Source organism: Caloenas nicobarica, chromosome 9 (genome assembly GCF_036013445.1).
Source record: "Caloenas nicobarica isolate bCalNic1 chromosome 9, bCalNic1.hap1, whole genome shotgun sequence".
NCBI classification, from domain to species: Eukaryota; Metazoa; Chordata; class Aves; order Columbiformes; family Columbidae; genus Caloenas; species Caloenas nicobarica.
This window is the reverse complement of record NC_088253.1, coordinates 19,392,832-19,408,404: the sequence shown is the minus strand read 5'-3', so window position 1 is coordinate 19,408,404 and position 15,573 is coordinate 19,392,832. Positions and strand designations below refer to the sequence as shown.

The following is a 15,573-nucleotide window of genomic DNA, read 5'->3' as shown; positions in this document are numbered from 1 at the left end:
CTTGATGTTACTTATGACTCTAGAGATCCTGAAAATTAGAGGACTGGATGGTGAGGAAGAATGCAAAGTAATCCTTCTGTCCTGAGAGTCTGTTGTGGAAGACAGGCATCTGGTGGTGAGCTGAGACTGCAGAGATATTCCATCGTGCACACAAGGTAATTAAAGATTAAATTGTGCATACGCTGCTGAGAGGTTTGAGATGGAGCATCACTAGTGGGGCCTGGATGCTGCTGGGCAGAGGAATCTGGCCCTGGCTAAACGCAGCAGATTCCATATGAAGCTTGTGCACAGGGGCACAGTGGAGAAGCTCAAATGGATTTGTTCATGTTTATGAAATGTGGCATCTTGACATTCCCATTACATTTGTGTTGCGAGTTTAAACTTCCTAAGGACTCACTGAGAAGCAGGACTACACAGGAAAACTTTTGCAGCCCCTAGAGATCAAGGACTGACATTGCAAGGGAGTTTTAAATTACAAAATCTCTACCAATTCAAAAGACACCCAGTTTTGAAAAGGTAAGACGTTAAGGAGCAATGGGTGGTACTTGCTAATAGGCACTGCCTACCCCACCCATGCTCTGTAGGCAGGAGAGTAGAGTCACTGAAACAAAAGGCAAAACTGATTGAAGTTAACTTTATTCCAAAATATGTATAATTTACAGGACTAAGTGCTTCATTTGTGAACAAAACATTTCAATAGTTGTGAATAACTTACTAATAGCTTTGTAGTAACACTTCAGTTTCCAACAGAGGGAAATATGAAACAGCATTTTGGCACAAGTTTTTCTCTGCATGCATTAATATACTTAAAAGTTTCACAATTACTAGGACAACATTCCTTCTTTGGGATTGTCACTTGTAAAATAGGTCTAAGAAATGAATGCTGCTCATTGCAAGTTTACTGGCTTAAATAGCAAGAATTAAACACGGACATCCTTTGAAAACTAAAGTTGTCCACCTGATCAAGACCCCACCAGCGATGAGAAGAAAAATATTTTAAGGACATTTCTCAGCCTTATTGAGATTAACTCACACATGCTTTGGGAAAGACTCACCCATGAGATTTATTACTCATCCATTCCAAATAGTTACAAGTTTAAATGAGATCACAGTCAGGTGTTGAATTCTGTAAGCTGAAAAATATATGGCTATCTTCCATATCTAGCTTTATCGCAGATGCACTTGCAAGTACCTGTAGGCAGCAGTTCTGTCAATCCAGCTCTGCATGCGGCGCCCGGAGCAGGCACATAAAGCACTAGTTGTACAGTTTACATCATCACGAGTCACCTATTATATGCATTGCGAGTTACGTTGAAGATACTGCTGTAAAGCCAGGACATGAAAGAGAATCAGAAGCAAAAGACTTCTGTTATTTAACTCCAGGAGGTTCCACTGTTTCAGGCTGTCTGATTTCATTTTCAGTGAAGCGGAAGAGTCACGCGCACAAATACAAACATACCCTCAACCTGACTGCAAGGCAACGCAGCGCGGAACGGTGTAGTCCTTGGTTCTGTTCATTGCATAGCAATGGCATTTTAAACAAGAAAATTCAGTCATGCTTTAAGCAGCACACCCTTCTAGCACACAGTTAAGTTCACATCAACAGTTTAAAAACAACAAAAGGAACAGAAAATGGACGTTTGCACCATGCATTGGAGCTTGCTACGGCTAAACGACCATGTCCTCATAGTGTTCATACCAAGTGATGGCGCGAAGTCTGTTCACAGCAGGCCTGTTCTATTAGGAACACAAGCACAGCAGCACCTTAAACCAAACGTGAATGACAAAGCTAACAAGGCCCAGAATGTTAACAACATTTTGGTGTGAGTGTATTTGGAACAGTAAACTGTACATTAAGATCATATTTAAAAAAACCAATACATAAGAAATAGATTAAAGCAAAGGAAGCTGTACAACCTTAATGATAAAGGTAAGTACATTTGGTTCACCTCTGAGTTGTCATTTCAGTAAGAGATACTCTCTTGCGAGTTGAGCACCCTGTGTTGATCCAGGATGTATTGTGTTAGTCCTATCGACTTAGCTGTGAAATGCTACTGAAAAACTCCTAACACTGTAAGATCCCAAGCCTGCCAACACGTACATCTCTACCCAACCTCACAAGAACTCGATTCAGATCTGACTAAGCACATGAGCATGTGTTGGCAGGATAAGGATTTACAGCAGTGGAAGGCAGTCATCTTTCTTTGTTCTGTTGCTCTACACAATCGAGGTACATGTGACTAACAGGGAAATGCAGCCTTTTGTTTTCAACAGAAAAAAAAGACTCTGTGTGTGCCTTGGAATAAGAATTTGTAACAAGTGTTAGTTTCCTACATTAAGTTCCAGACACTGACTGAATTGTTCAAAACTAGACAAGGTCTCCCAAGGCTTGAGTTACAGCTGTTTAATTTACAGCTACAAGTATATATGTATTTTGTAAGATTTTGTATCCTTCGAAAGAAATAATTTTCTAGACACAATCAGCTTTGCATAGCTAAGAATACATAGTGTTAGTAAACTCTGACTTTAAGCTACCTGTTTCTCTAGGCTGGGGGGATGATTCCCTCCATACCCAAACCAGAAAGAAGCATTTACAAGCATAATAGCAGAAGTAGATGCAAATAAAGCCAAAAGTAGCAGAAACATACATCTGTCATACAAACTTTTAGCATTGCAACAAACACGGAAGGCAACAAGACAGACCTCTCATCTTTCAGCTGGTTTGTGGTTATGTTCTCACAGAATGCATGTCCCAGATTTGATACGTTTCATTTGTTTGACTTTTTTTTGTATCAACCTGAAGATGCAACATTACTAGAAAAATACTGTGATAGAATACATTAACCTCATTTTGTCATTTATCTTAATTCTCAGTTTCAAAGTAGGTAGGTAAATAAGATTCAGTCGTATCTTCAGATGAAACAGAATTACAAGTGATGTCTTCCATTTTGAATACATCCCAGCTTTAAGATCAGAACTCTAGACATTGTGAAACCTGGGGGGAGACTCTCCGCAAAGCAAAATTGCTGTATTCCCCAGGAAAACTGCTGGATGCCTTTCTGCAGTTTCTTCAGCCAAAGACTGGAAGTGTCTGAACTCGCACCCAGAAACGCCAAAAACTTAAGCAGGCAACACAGCTGTCATTTCAGGGTCAATCCAAAGAGATTATTTCCAGTAAAAGTAGAGATGCTTACCATATCCGCGTGGTAACTACAGCAATTTAAAGAGTGGTAGGAAGAGACAAAAAAAATTAAAAGTGTTGCTCATTTTCAAGAAAACAAGCTGGCTGCAATGGATGAGTAACTGAACTCCCACGTCTCTGAGCTGAGGACACGAAGCACAAAGCATAGTGAGTCTTCAAAAACTAAGGCTTGAACGTACATTGCTGATGGGCCGTCTAGTAAACACGCGGCCGATACCTCTCACAATGGAGGAGTAAAGCCTGTGACAGGCCCAGGAATTTGACACAAAGAGGTTTCTTTTCATTTAAGGTAACAGAAACTAAAACCTGCCTGGGACAAAAGCAGAGGCCTACATTTTACAGGTATTATAGTAAGAGATAAAAATGAGTTAAGGCCAAATTCCAACATACATTCACAACTGGCTTAATTTTTTTTCTTGCAAATGAAAAATACTGCAAAAAATGGTATAAGGGGTAAGATGAACGGTTTTTCTCTGAAAAATCAGTTTGTTTGAATTTGACTATATTCAGAAAACCTCTCTAAAAGCTGCAGGAACTGAGGGCTGCAGATCAATGTGGAAAAGCAAGTTATAGCTGTTCTGACCGGGTTTCTGGGATTCCAACTGTTTTTGGAAGCACAAAGTCCAAAACCAGGAGTCTAGGTGAGTCTTTTAGAGAATTTAACTTCCCATTTCTAAAGGTTTCTATTAAGGTAATAGAGGTATAAACCACTGCAACATTTCTCAACTTTTATCTTAATAGAGCTAAGAGAACTTCAGCAAAAAGAAATTATTCCAGTCTTTGAGGCACACACATTGTAACATTTGCATCTTACAGTCAGAAATAATTTAAGCAAATCCCTCCTGAAGACTCTAAAAATGGTAGTCCCGTTTACTACACTAGCTAAAAGGATGACATACTAATTTTCCCTCTAATTATGTATTCCAAGTTCTTTTCCTACCCTTCAAAGGGCATCAGTGCCACTCAGGGGAAAAAAAAAGAAGTACTGCTGTCTACATATTTTTAATTATAAATATATTCAACAATTCCAAGAGTCTATATCTAGTGTTGGACAGGTATTTGGAAAATACCCACTTAGGCAGGAGAAAGAGCTGCGAAGGCATAAAGTAAAAGAAGACAATACAGCTTATTATGTTCATGTCGGATTTCAAATACAAGCTACTAAAAAAAGTAAACAGAAGTAGCTTACACTGATAGAATCCTCCCCGATAAGTTCAGGGAAGCATCTGAATTGGACAGGTCAGAGTTTTGGTCCTGCACATCGGAACCTTATACATAAGCCAGGAATAGAGATATACACAGAATCACTTTGTAAGTTCTTCCACTTAAATGAAAGCAGCATCAGCTTTCTAAAGAAGTTTGAGGAAAAAACATAGGCACCACATAATATTTTTCAAGGTTCAAACGTACATTAACGAGTAGCAGTCCTCCCTCCATTTACAGACACGTAGCTTATGTTATGTTACATATGCAACAGGGCCTTCAGCACGAGAAGCCCCTCAGGCCAACTGCTCGTGACAACTACATTCAATGATGCAAAGTGGATATCTTGGTCAATCTGCCTCTCCCACCCCAATAACTTAATTTCAAACCACAGGAAAGAGTTCTGTTCCGTAGTGCTCAATGGCCGGGCTTGGCAGAGCTCTGGAACAAGGAGCACAGCTCTTCACAGGTCTGTGTTTCTACTGAGCTGAACTGGGACTCCATTGTATTCCAGGCCAAGTCAGCCAGAAGAAAGTCATCCATTGCTGTCTGCGTCTCGTTGCTGGTGAGGAACAGACTCCCTAGATTCTCAAAGCAGCTATCCATAGTCTGTGTTTCAGCACTACTGAGCTGGACTTTGCTTTCCATGTTTTGAGTAGGTGTATTTTTAGTAGTCGGATATACTTCTGTCTGGGTTTCCGTATCAGATGAGTCGGTACTCATGGAGAAACTAGACTGCTTCAGAATACTTCCTAAAGGCAGATGGGTATTACTGTCCAAAAAGAAATTCAAGTCTGTCTGTGTCTGTGTATCAAACATCTCCAAACCTAAGAAGTTAGAATTTCCTCGGCAGCTATACGATTGAGTGGCACTGTCTGAAAATAAGAAATCAGTCTGAGTTTCAATGTCCAGTGACTCCAAAACTGGCTCAGAGTTCAGGGTACCAAGCTCACTCTCTTCAGTCTGAGTTTGGATATTGGATGCTGAAAAGAACTCTTCAATGTCAAAGTCTATTCCCGTGCTCTGTGATGGACCAGATGGCAGATGTGTATCAGCATTAGAACTTGCCTGAGACAAAAGGCCACGATTATCCAGTGTCTGGCCAGACATATTTCCTGAAAAGATGTTTTCCAGATCACTTAGTAGGTCCATTGTCTGGGTTTGATTATCGGTTGTATTTTGAGGTGGAAGTATGTTAGTCTGTGTATTGAAGCTGATAAGGGATTCAGACTTCACCGTATCTTGATTCGGGCTCTTGCAATTACTCCTTTGCAGCAAGGTTTGATCTATATTTGCAGGCATTAAGCTGTTTTCTGGAAGTTCAATGTGAGTAGAAACATTATATGATGGATGAACATTGTCAAAGATGTCTGTGCACATCACAGCCTGGTCCATCTGCACTCTGCCATCCATCGAGTCCTGTGTCCTACTGGTTTGAGTCTCTCTAGAAATGCCACACGTTGGAAAACAAACCTGACTAAATGCATCAGTCTGAGCAGCTATGGATGAAGTTAGTTTGGAAGCAGGCAGCAACGTCTGTGTTTGTACACTGATGGGTAAGGAAACCTGTGAACTGAACGACAGATCTGTCTGAGAGCAAGAGGATACAGAAGAATTGGGAGTCCAGGCTGCAGCCGGTACAAAGTTCTGTGAAATATAAGATAGGTCAGTCTGTATATTTATTGAAGAAATTTTATTCTTGGGACAAACGTTCCCCAGCTCTTGCCCCATGTTATTCGATGCGACTTTATCCAAGTCAACTTGTACCCCAGTACTTACTGGTTCATGATCACCAGAATTTGTCACCTTAGAAACAGGCATACTATCTTTAAATACAAGTGTTTCTGCCTCCAGTGCTGGAATCAGAATTCCTATAGATTGAGGCAATAAATGAACAGTACTTACAACTGAACCGTGATTATCAACAGCTACTACAGCAGGTTTGACAGCAGAGTCTGTTGCAGATACATACACAGGCAGGGGAGCCAGCTGCATTACTGGAAGTTTAACCAAAGCCACCTTGGGCTTTGGTAAAAGCATCTTGGGCGTACATTTTGGCTGCGTTTGGTTTGTGAAGTTAGAACTGCGGGAGCCTTCAAGAGAGGCCACTAGTTTCACTTCCGAGGACTCCAGTTCCTGAGCGCCAGGATTATTGTTGTGTGTATTGACGAACGCTTCAGTTGTTTTCTCTGCCAACTGCTGATTATGGACGGAGCTTTCCATTTTTCTTTTCTTACTAGGAGGATCCCTGTGAACATGAGATCAATAATTTATACTCCTTTCAAGCACAAAACATCTGCCTTCCATTCTTTTGAGTCATCGCATTAAAAATAGAAACTGAAGTCACAGATGAGGTTGGATATGAGAAGACAACTAATCCTGATTAAAACATAAAAAGACTCCATGAACTTCAGTTTCATAAAATTTCATTCCTAATTTAAAAAAAAAGGCTACCACTTTTATAGAGACCTATTTCTAAATGGAGGTGGAAGTTTAGATGGCTTCTTCCTTTACTAAGGACTCTGAAGATGTTTAATTTGTTACTTTGCTGCTAACTCAGATTGAGCGTTGAAGGTCAAAATTAGTGTACGGGTAAAGGTCTCTCACAGAAACTGAAGATACAATTAGCACTGCTTCACACAAAACTTAATTTTGCAGCAGTTGAATCTCCAAGACAGGATAGGCCTCAGGAAACAGATCACCATTTATGAAATAGATGTACGCCTTAAGACAACGATAAATCTAAAAATGCATATATAGGCATTTAAAAAAAATCCACTAATACTTGCAAAGATGACTGACCTATAAAAGAAAATACACTGAACTGCATTCCACACCACAGTTATCAGCTGTAAACATTTCCAAGTCATCTCTACTGTCAGAGAACTCTAAAAGCAACAAGAGCCACGAGCATTTATGCCATGCAAGGCAGGGTCACCGGTACTATCACACTGACAGTACTTTCTGTTCTATATGTGGGGAAACCTGATCTTATTGATTAGACAATCATCATTGCCTTCAACAAAACAGAAACTACTAAAAGCAACAGAACAAAGAAACTGCAAACTGCTTTATAGCTAAAACAATGTGAGCCTATTTCCAAGATAATCAACAGAAAGGAGACAAAAAGCCAGTACATGCGAGACAGAGAACTTGGCGATGAATGTAAGTATCATTACTTAACTGTTCACTTTTACCTGTGTTCTGCAGGAATTTCGTGGCCAGTTCTGTAAATATGAGACAGTAATGCTGTCCTGCTGGCATAAGGGCACCCACAAGTACACTGGAAAGTCTTGCCACAGACCTCTATGTGCCGTTTCAAATACCATTCTGTACCATAGGAGTTACTACATTTATCACATTTGTGCTTCTTTTCAGCATGCATTTTCATAAAGTGCTAGAACACACAATGAAAAGTAAATATTAGCCTTTAGCTAAGATAAAAAAAAGAAATCAAGTTTAGGGGAGACATTAATATTTGCATTTTTTTTAGTTGTTAAATAGCACGGAAGAGTAGAATTAAATCTCTTTGAAAAGTCTCATTTGAATAAGTTACAAGCTTAAAGAAGTCAACAGAAAGAATTTTAAGTTTGCAAATCTGTTTGTGCTGCACGCATCTTAAAAGACAGATAAACATTTATGTGTCCTAATGCTATTGGAGGTTTCCTGTGGACATTAATAAATCTATAGATAAACCTTGCCAAAGAGCATAGTAAGTATATGTTGCAACACGTGCACACTCTTCAAGATCTATAACTGAGCAAATGGTCTCAAGTCAAACGGGTCAACTTCAGAGCAAACACCAGAATTTTTCCTTTTCCAAGTGCCGGCCACTCATCTCCCATGGTCTCCCCAGGTTACCACAGGTAACCAACAGCAGAAGAGTGCTTTTTTTGCTCGCTTAGGCAGAAACAAGGCTTACATGTTTTCTTAAACAGGTAAACAAATGCATTTTGATACTAAAGCAGAGAAAAACTCTTAACTCTTGACCACTTCAAAAGCAGTTTAAAAGCATCAGCCACATTTTAAACCTTTGTTAGTTGCTACTGTGATTTTTTTTCCCCCCTCTTTGGTCTTTCTCCATCTTTTTGATTTGTGGAGGGGGCTGTCTTCTAGTTTAGCAGAACATACTGGCATCTGCCTGAGCAAAATGTTTGAGTCCTCTTATATCAACATGCAAATTCATTAGCCATATGCCCATGTGGAGTTTCTGCATACAATTCTCCAACTTCTGGATATATGTTAGGGAGCTTTGCTCGTATCTGAACGTAAAAGTGCACACTCTCTGGAGCAGAGACAGACAGGACCAAATCAGTATGAAAATAATACTCTAGGAAATAAGAATACCTGTTTTACAAGAGAAAATTGAGAAAATGGTCTGTTTGGTCCTCTAGGACAGCCTTCAATAGGACAGCAGTAGAATTTCTGTGAAGTTTTCAAACCTTTCCTTATTGGTGCATTAAGTTTTCCATCCTGAAAAAGAACCAGTTGAGAAGTTGACAATTCTACAGGTTTGCTTATTAAAGACAAAATTGAATACACATCAACTTTGGCTCACTGAGTTTACACACCTCAATGAGTTGAAGACACTTTCCCAAGTGATTTTAAAGTTCAAATGGAGTTTTTCACCTATGTGAATTATATACCATCAAAACTACCAAGTGAAATCACAAGCTCTACAGAGCAGTGGTACCGTAATCTACTTTTACCAAGATAACTCGCTGCCCCAAGTCAATTATAACCACCTTTTGTGTTATTTGAGCCAAAAGCTTTCCCCACAGATACTGCACTACACTGCCAATTCAATGTGGTTTTACTTGTTAGTAGCACAGTCTACTTGAAGCTCCATTAAAATTAGCCACACACGGTGTAACCCAACACTGCCTTGACGCTGGAATTCAGCTGGCATGATTTAGAGTTTACTTGTAATAAAATGAAAAATGCCAAGTACACTCTGCCACTTAATTCAGATCATAAACCACATCTCACTTAAGTCTATGAAGATAACAACTGGTATGCTAACTCTGAGCCTCCAAACATTGACTGCTATACCTGCGCTTTCATGTGATCTGCCTCAGTGACCATCACACATACAGAACAGAAGTAACAGAACTTGCTCAAAAAGGATCTAAAAAATACATATTAAAAAACACACCCTAGTGGGATTTTCTGGATTGTTCAACCAAATAGAACCTATTTCTATTGAGGACACAGCCATGGAAACCAGACAAGACCTGTCCCTCTAGGCACATCCTATCTGAGTCTCAGTGGAAACATCAGGCAACTGTGTCTAAGCAAAAAATTAAAAGTGAACTATTAAAATCTGATGCTCAGAGTAGCCGTGTGTGCCCTTGCAGCTTGAGACTGAGTAGGAGGCCAAGCAAATCCTCAGAGCAAGTGACAGCAGTCCATGATAGCATCCCAAGATAATTATTCAGAGGAGAATCACGGGAGCATGCCCTGTTTGAGCTCTGCGCCTGATTTTCCGTAGCATGACCACAGTGACAGTGAGCACAATAAGTGGCAGAATGTTGATTTTACAGTAGTCACTCCCTAACTACCTTCTCTAGGCAGATCTCCAGCTGCTTCGTTTTATACGAGTTCGACCAAACATAAAGAATCCACAAAGCACAAGTGAAGCAAACAGAAAGTATGTACCGTAACAAAGGGGTTCCCTGCTCACACTCCCAATTCTTACCTACCTACAGTTAGTCACAACCCCACAACTCCGTGTTCTGAGCTTTTGAAGTGCTCATTTCATCTGCCCGTCAGCAATACCATGAAGCAGATGAGTGAGACACTTAAACGATTTGGGTTTTCCTCAGCTCATTTCTCAATCTAAGATACTTTCGTAAAATGTATTCCCTTCAAGCAACGTTTCAGTTATATTTCCACACACTCAACACTGCTATCTGCTGACATGGCCACAAGTTCATTTTCAATCCGACCGCACCATACTCAAAGAAGCAAAATTTAGAGCCTCTTGACCAAACGGATCAGCTGCCATTTCATCACGAAAACCTGGAGTAAATCTCTAAAAAGGGAGTTTTCATGTAATGTTTTAATCTTCTAAGCATCTTTATGTACAGCAGTTTTCCCCATGGACAAATGATTCATAAACAGGCCTGGTTTATCTCTGCTGAATAATTACTGTGATTATTCTTCCGCTTCTGAGAGCCACTGCACCAACGGGAACATGACCCAAAGAAATCCAGTTGTTCCAGCCCCACTACCCCCAGTTACACTTTCTAACCCTGAGTTTACCCAGAAACACTTTGATCAGATGCCAGTCTCCAAGTCTTCAGGAGAAAAAAAGATTTGCCTTTAAGTCAAAACTATATTTGGTCCCTCCCACTGCAGACAAAAATCAACATGCTTAGTAAGCAACAATTTTAGCTACTTTTTTTCTAAGTAAGAAGTTATTCTAAGTGTGTTATATTTACTGTCACAACCCAACAAAAGACAGGGTAATATGGGAAATATATTCAGGCACTTAGGAGGCAAACCACAGTCAGGTTATTTAAAATTACTTAACTACTAAGGGTATAGAATAACACCAAGTGTTTAAATGCTATATAAACATGAGTAAAATGCTTTTTTAAACAGCTGCAACATAGACTTTCAAGGCACAAATCACAACAAATTTGTTGTGACAAGTTGAAAGATACTCTACACATATAAGTAACCCTATCCAGACAGTAATCTTGTTTTGACCCTCTTCAAAGTCCTCCAGGCTCTAAATGATTAATCTGATATCTTAAAAACCCGTCTGGCCAGTCGCATTTCAGATGTTCTCACAAGTTCTTTCCTTGTATGTCTGATTTTACTTCCCATATTTCTGCAGTAGCCACCCACCACGATTATCGGTAGATATTTGTTCAATTAACTTCACACAACGCAGACACTTGTGTTGTAAGGAATCCTGACACTGGACAAGGCTTGTGGCAACAACACAGAAAATGGAAAGTAACAACCCTGGCTACTGATTTAGTCAAGGTGAACTTAGTGACGTCTTGCTTTCCTGAAACAGCAAGGCTTACTCCAAAGGATTAATTTAAAACAATAAGTTACTGTAGACTGTAGCCAACTATTTAAAACACCTTTTTTTTTTTTTCAGCAGAAGATCATGCGTTTCTTAACTAAGCAGCATGGAGAGAAGTGCCTTTATTCTTCTTATGAAAACTATCATTGTAGTGGAATATTTGCATTTGAGTAACCTACCCTTTCCAGCTCAGCACTGACCACAGCCCCCCTGCTATCACAGGAATCCACAGAATCCTCTCCTTTACATGAACTCCTCTAGCTTCATTTTTCAGCTAAACAGAAGTCTTCCCCTTCTCCTCATAAAACAATACAGACAAAAGACCAAAGAATTTTAAAAAACCCCAAGCCTAATATATTCAGTGCTAGTTTGTATCCACTGTTCTCATTTTTTATTGGCTTAGTTAAACTAAGGAGCCAGAAAATAAACATTTGTATATCAACACTTAATCATATCTTCTTTTGTTTGGCCAAACAAGCCAAATTCTTTTAATATCCCTTTGTCAGACACCCTTGCCATTCATCACCCTTAGGAGCCCTTTTCTACACCTCTTCCGCTTTCATTTTAGCTTATTTAAATCAGATTTCTACCCTACAGCAGTGACAGAATATCCTTCTGACATATTTTAGGACTGCTCTTCTCACAGCAGCATTACCCTAAGTGCTCATACACATATGACCAAACAGCTTTTGCAAGTGTTATTTCTGCTACAAACCAGGACTGATCAAATTGTTATCACTTTACAAGACCCCAACCTCGTACTACTGCACTTGACTCTGTTTTCACGGGGAAATCTTGCTTTCCTACATACATGTCCTTTCTCTGCAGCAACAAGTTCTCATAGTTTTTGGTATCAAAGATCCTACTGGTGCAAGTTTTATTAATGAAAATGAACCAAGTCAGCCTCCCTTCTCTTCAGCACTGTGTTCTTGCCCAGTAGCTTCTTACCATCTCATTTACAAAGCTGCCTCTTCACTAATTCCTCATGTTTCACTAACAAATGCAATCTACAAAATTATTTTTGCCTGGACAACCAGTTCTCTCTTAAAAGGAAATACTAGTATGAAAATATTAGTCTGAGTCCATCTCTTTCTGGACAGACAGAGTAACACACACCTAGATATATATCTTTTTACCTTCATATCTTTATCCTTTCATTCAAGATGCTTTCTTGAGCCATGCATAATACTGAAGATATTTTATCTAAGACATAGTACAGAAAAATTAGCCTCCTTAAGCCTCAATAACATTCTTCTTTCAACTACGATGCCCTTGGAATTCATCAGATGTTCCTGAAAACCTGCATCTATCCATGTTTCAGTATTTATCACAAGATTTAGTAATTAAGTGTGAGAAATATGTTAAAATTCTACAAGGCACTAATAGTTAACAGCTATCGAGGCAACTGGTGAGAAAGCAGCATTTCCTCACCCATCACAGCCCAAACACAGGTTACAGAACCCATCAGCCACAGTCCTCGCTGGCTGCTGCATATCCTCAGCGTACAAGCTCACAACCAAAACAACTGTCTGCTGAACCCAAATGAACACTTTTAACTTCTGTTGTACCTCCACTCATATACACAGACAAGATATAACACAACACCCACAGAAGTTCTTAGTGAGTACTAGGAAATGAAATAAAACAATCAGAGATGGGAGATGGCAAGTATGCTTGAGACTATTTGCTTTTGTTCATCACCAATGACCACCTGTAACACACACTTTATTCTGTCATTAGCCATTTCACAAAACAAGCATGGTTATTGTTTGCCCACTGGGGCTGCACTTTCAGAATGCAGCTCTGAATGCTGCACTTGCAGTTCTCCAGGAATAGCACTTGTCCTCACACACTTGGCATTATGATTTTGAGAACAGGGTATCTTTCTGAAAGGCCCACGCTCAAATCCACGCTTGCCGAGCCGTGGCTCTCCTCCTCCCCAGCACACGCTGCGTTTTCTCACAGCGCTACGGTAATGAGCGCTTGTTTCCAAAATGGCATCCACCTAGAGCTTTTTTTGGCTCAGACACTTCTAAAAACCAAACAAAACCCCCAGCATAACAGTACTCAGGGTTCGGATTATGATGGTTTGCGAACTGCTAAGAGTAGGAGATGCAGCGTATTTGCACAGCACATCACAAGCGGGGCTACAGAGTCTTCCTGCTGAGAGACAAGTGATAAGCGAGTGAAATAACAGACACTGAGCCCCAAAGAACTTTAAACTGCTCTAGTTATGTTTAACGCTGGTACAAAATTGGTTATTTTCTGTACGCAATGTTAGTGGGATTCCCAAGAGGACTGCTCGGGCTGTGCGCACTCACTCGTGTATTTACACATACACCCGCACACGCTTTTCGCGTGGGGGAGATTTAAACAGGAGACGAGGAGAAACGCGTCGTTATCCCCACGTGGAACAACCCCCCCCCCGCCCCCCCGCTGCGGTCTCACGACGCTCCCCAAACCAAAGCCCAGCAAAGCCAAACGCCGCCGCCCCCCGGGCCGGCCCGCGGCCCCCGAGCCTTCCCGAGCGGGAGCGGATCCCCTCACCCGCCGCAGCGGGCGGCCCGCGGCTCGGGGCGAAGCCTCGCAGGGCCGGGGGCGAGGCCGGAGCTCCGGCAGGTCCCCGCGGCGGCCCCGGGGGCTTCGGCCCGCAGCTCCCCGTCGCGGAGCCCCCCAGCCCGCGGGGCGCAGCGGGAGGGAGGCGCCCGGCCCGGGCGGACCGCGCGGCGGGCCCGAGGCGGTACCTGGAGCGGGTGGGCCTTGCTGAGGTGCATGTTGAGGGCCGGGCTGTTGGGCAGCACCTTGCCGCAGCCGGGCACCGTGCACAGGATGTTGGTCCGCACTTGGGACAGCTCTGTCACCGAGGGCCGCACCAGCTCGCCGGCGGGCGGCAGGTCCCCCACGGGCACAGGTGCGGGCGCCGGGGGCCGCCCCAACCCCCCGCCACGCCGCCCGGCTGCCGCCGCCGCCATGTTGCTGTCAGCTGCTCGGCCCCCCCACTTCCGGGAGCGGCCGCCAATAGGCAGCGTCGCTGTTGAATATTTAGCAGGCGAGTTGCGCGGCCACGCCCCCCTACGTCGACGTCGCGGGAGGGGAGGGGAGGCGCCGGAGCGGCCGCCACCGCCTCAGCGGGCGGGCTGGGGGGGGTGAACGATTTCCGGGAAAAAATACAGTAACGGTGTAGACAGCACACGGAGCTTATAGACTCATAGAACGTCAGGGATTGGAAGGGACCTCGAAAGATCCTCCAGTCCAACCCCCCCGCCGGAGCAGGAACACCCAGATGAGGTTACACAGGAAGGTGTCCGGGCGGGTTGGAATATCTGCAGAGAAGGAGACTCCACAACCCCCCTGGGCAGCCTGGGCCAGGCTCTGGCACCCTCACCGGGAACAAGTTTCTTCTCATATTTAAGTGGAACCTCCTGTGTTCCAGTTTGTGCCCATTGCCCCTTGTCCTATCATGGTTGTCACTGAGAAGAGCCTGGCTCCATCCTCCTGACACCCACCCTTTATATATTTATAAACATTAATGAGGTTGAGCATGTGAAAACGTGCCGGTGCCAATGGCGGATGGGGCTGCGGTGTCACCTCCACGGCTGGGATATTTAGCACTTATTCACTGGTGGAGACTTGAGTTTTAAAGAACCAGTGACAACACATGGGAGTGTTTTCTCTTGGAGTTTGGCCAGTTAAAGGAAAAAGTGTACCTGGAGCCCACCCTCGACGGGAAGAGCGAGGTGATGTGCAGAGCATCCAGGAGGGGCCGGGGCCTTGGGCTGGTTCTACGGCCCTGTCCTGCGGCAGTTCTGTGCTTGTGAATTATTAAATATTATTCATGCCCGCTTTCCCCAACTGCTGCGCCGTTCCTACAATAGCCTCGGTAGAGATAAAATGTATATCTGAAAATCAGACCAACTTTTGGGTTGTCTGGAGCCTGCCTTTCCCAGAAACAACGGGCAGAAACAAGCAGTGGGCCAGGTACAGTGGCTTACAGTATTTTGGAACCTCATGGTAAATCATTATCATCTCAGGCATTCAAGCTATTTGGGAGAGAGCATTAGGAAGAAAAAGTTGCAGAGTAAAATGCATACTGGAATTTTAATGGGTCTGACTCCTGGGAGGCTCT

At 42.5% G+C, this 15,573-nt stretch overlaps 1 protein-coding gene across 2 annotated transcripts; it reads right to left on the bottom strand.

The window, feature by feature from the left end:
* Window positions 1-647: 647 nt before the first annotated feature.
* On the bottom strand, window positions 648-14,419 carry ATMIN (ATM interactor). 2 transcript variants are annotated; one of them, XM_065641256.1, is made up of 5 exons: window positions 14,192-14,311; window positions 8,753-8,878; window positions 7,603-7,802; window positions 6,311-6,653; window positions 648-6,052 (listed from the first exon to the last, which is right to left on the bottom strand). In XM_065641256.1, the coding sequence occupies exons 1-5, from the start codon at window positions 14,219-14,221 to the stop codon at window positions 4,823-4,825; spliced, it is 1,929 nt and encodes a 642-aa protein (XP_065497328.1). In that variant the 5' UTR covers window positions 14,222-14,311; the 3' UTR covers window positions 648-4,822. The 2 variants fall into 2 exon arrangements, with proteins under 2 accessions (XP_065497328.1, XP_065497327.1); XM_065641255.1 differs by having other exon boundaries at window positions 648-6,653; window positions 14,192-14,419.
* Between the last annotated feature and the right edge of the window lie 1,154 nt (window positions 14,420-15,573).

Bases quoted from the DNA above. Each gene is read 5' to 3' on its own strand.
- ATMIN (XM_065641255.1), bottom strand. From the start codon at position 14,419: ATGGCGGCGGCGGCAGCCGGGCGGCGTGGCGGGGGGTTGGGGCGGCCC. The intron at 7,803-8,752 runs GTATTCTTATTT...TGTGTGTTCTAG, and splicing joins AATTTTCTCTTGTAAAACAG to CACTTTATGAAAATGCATGC. The intron at 6,654-7,602 runs GTAAAAGTGAAC...TCATGTTCACAG, and splicing joins GAAATTCCTGCAGAACACAG to GGATCCTCCTAGTAAGAAAA.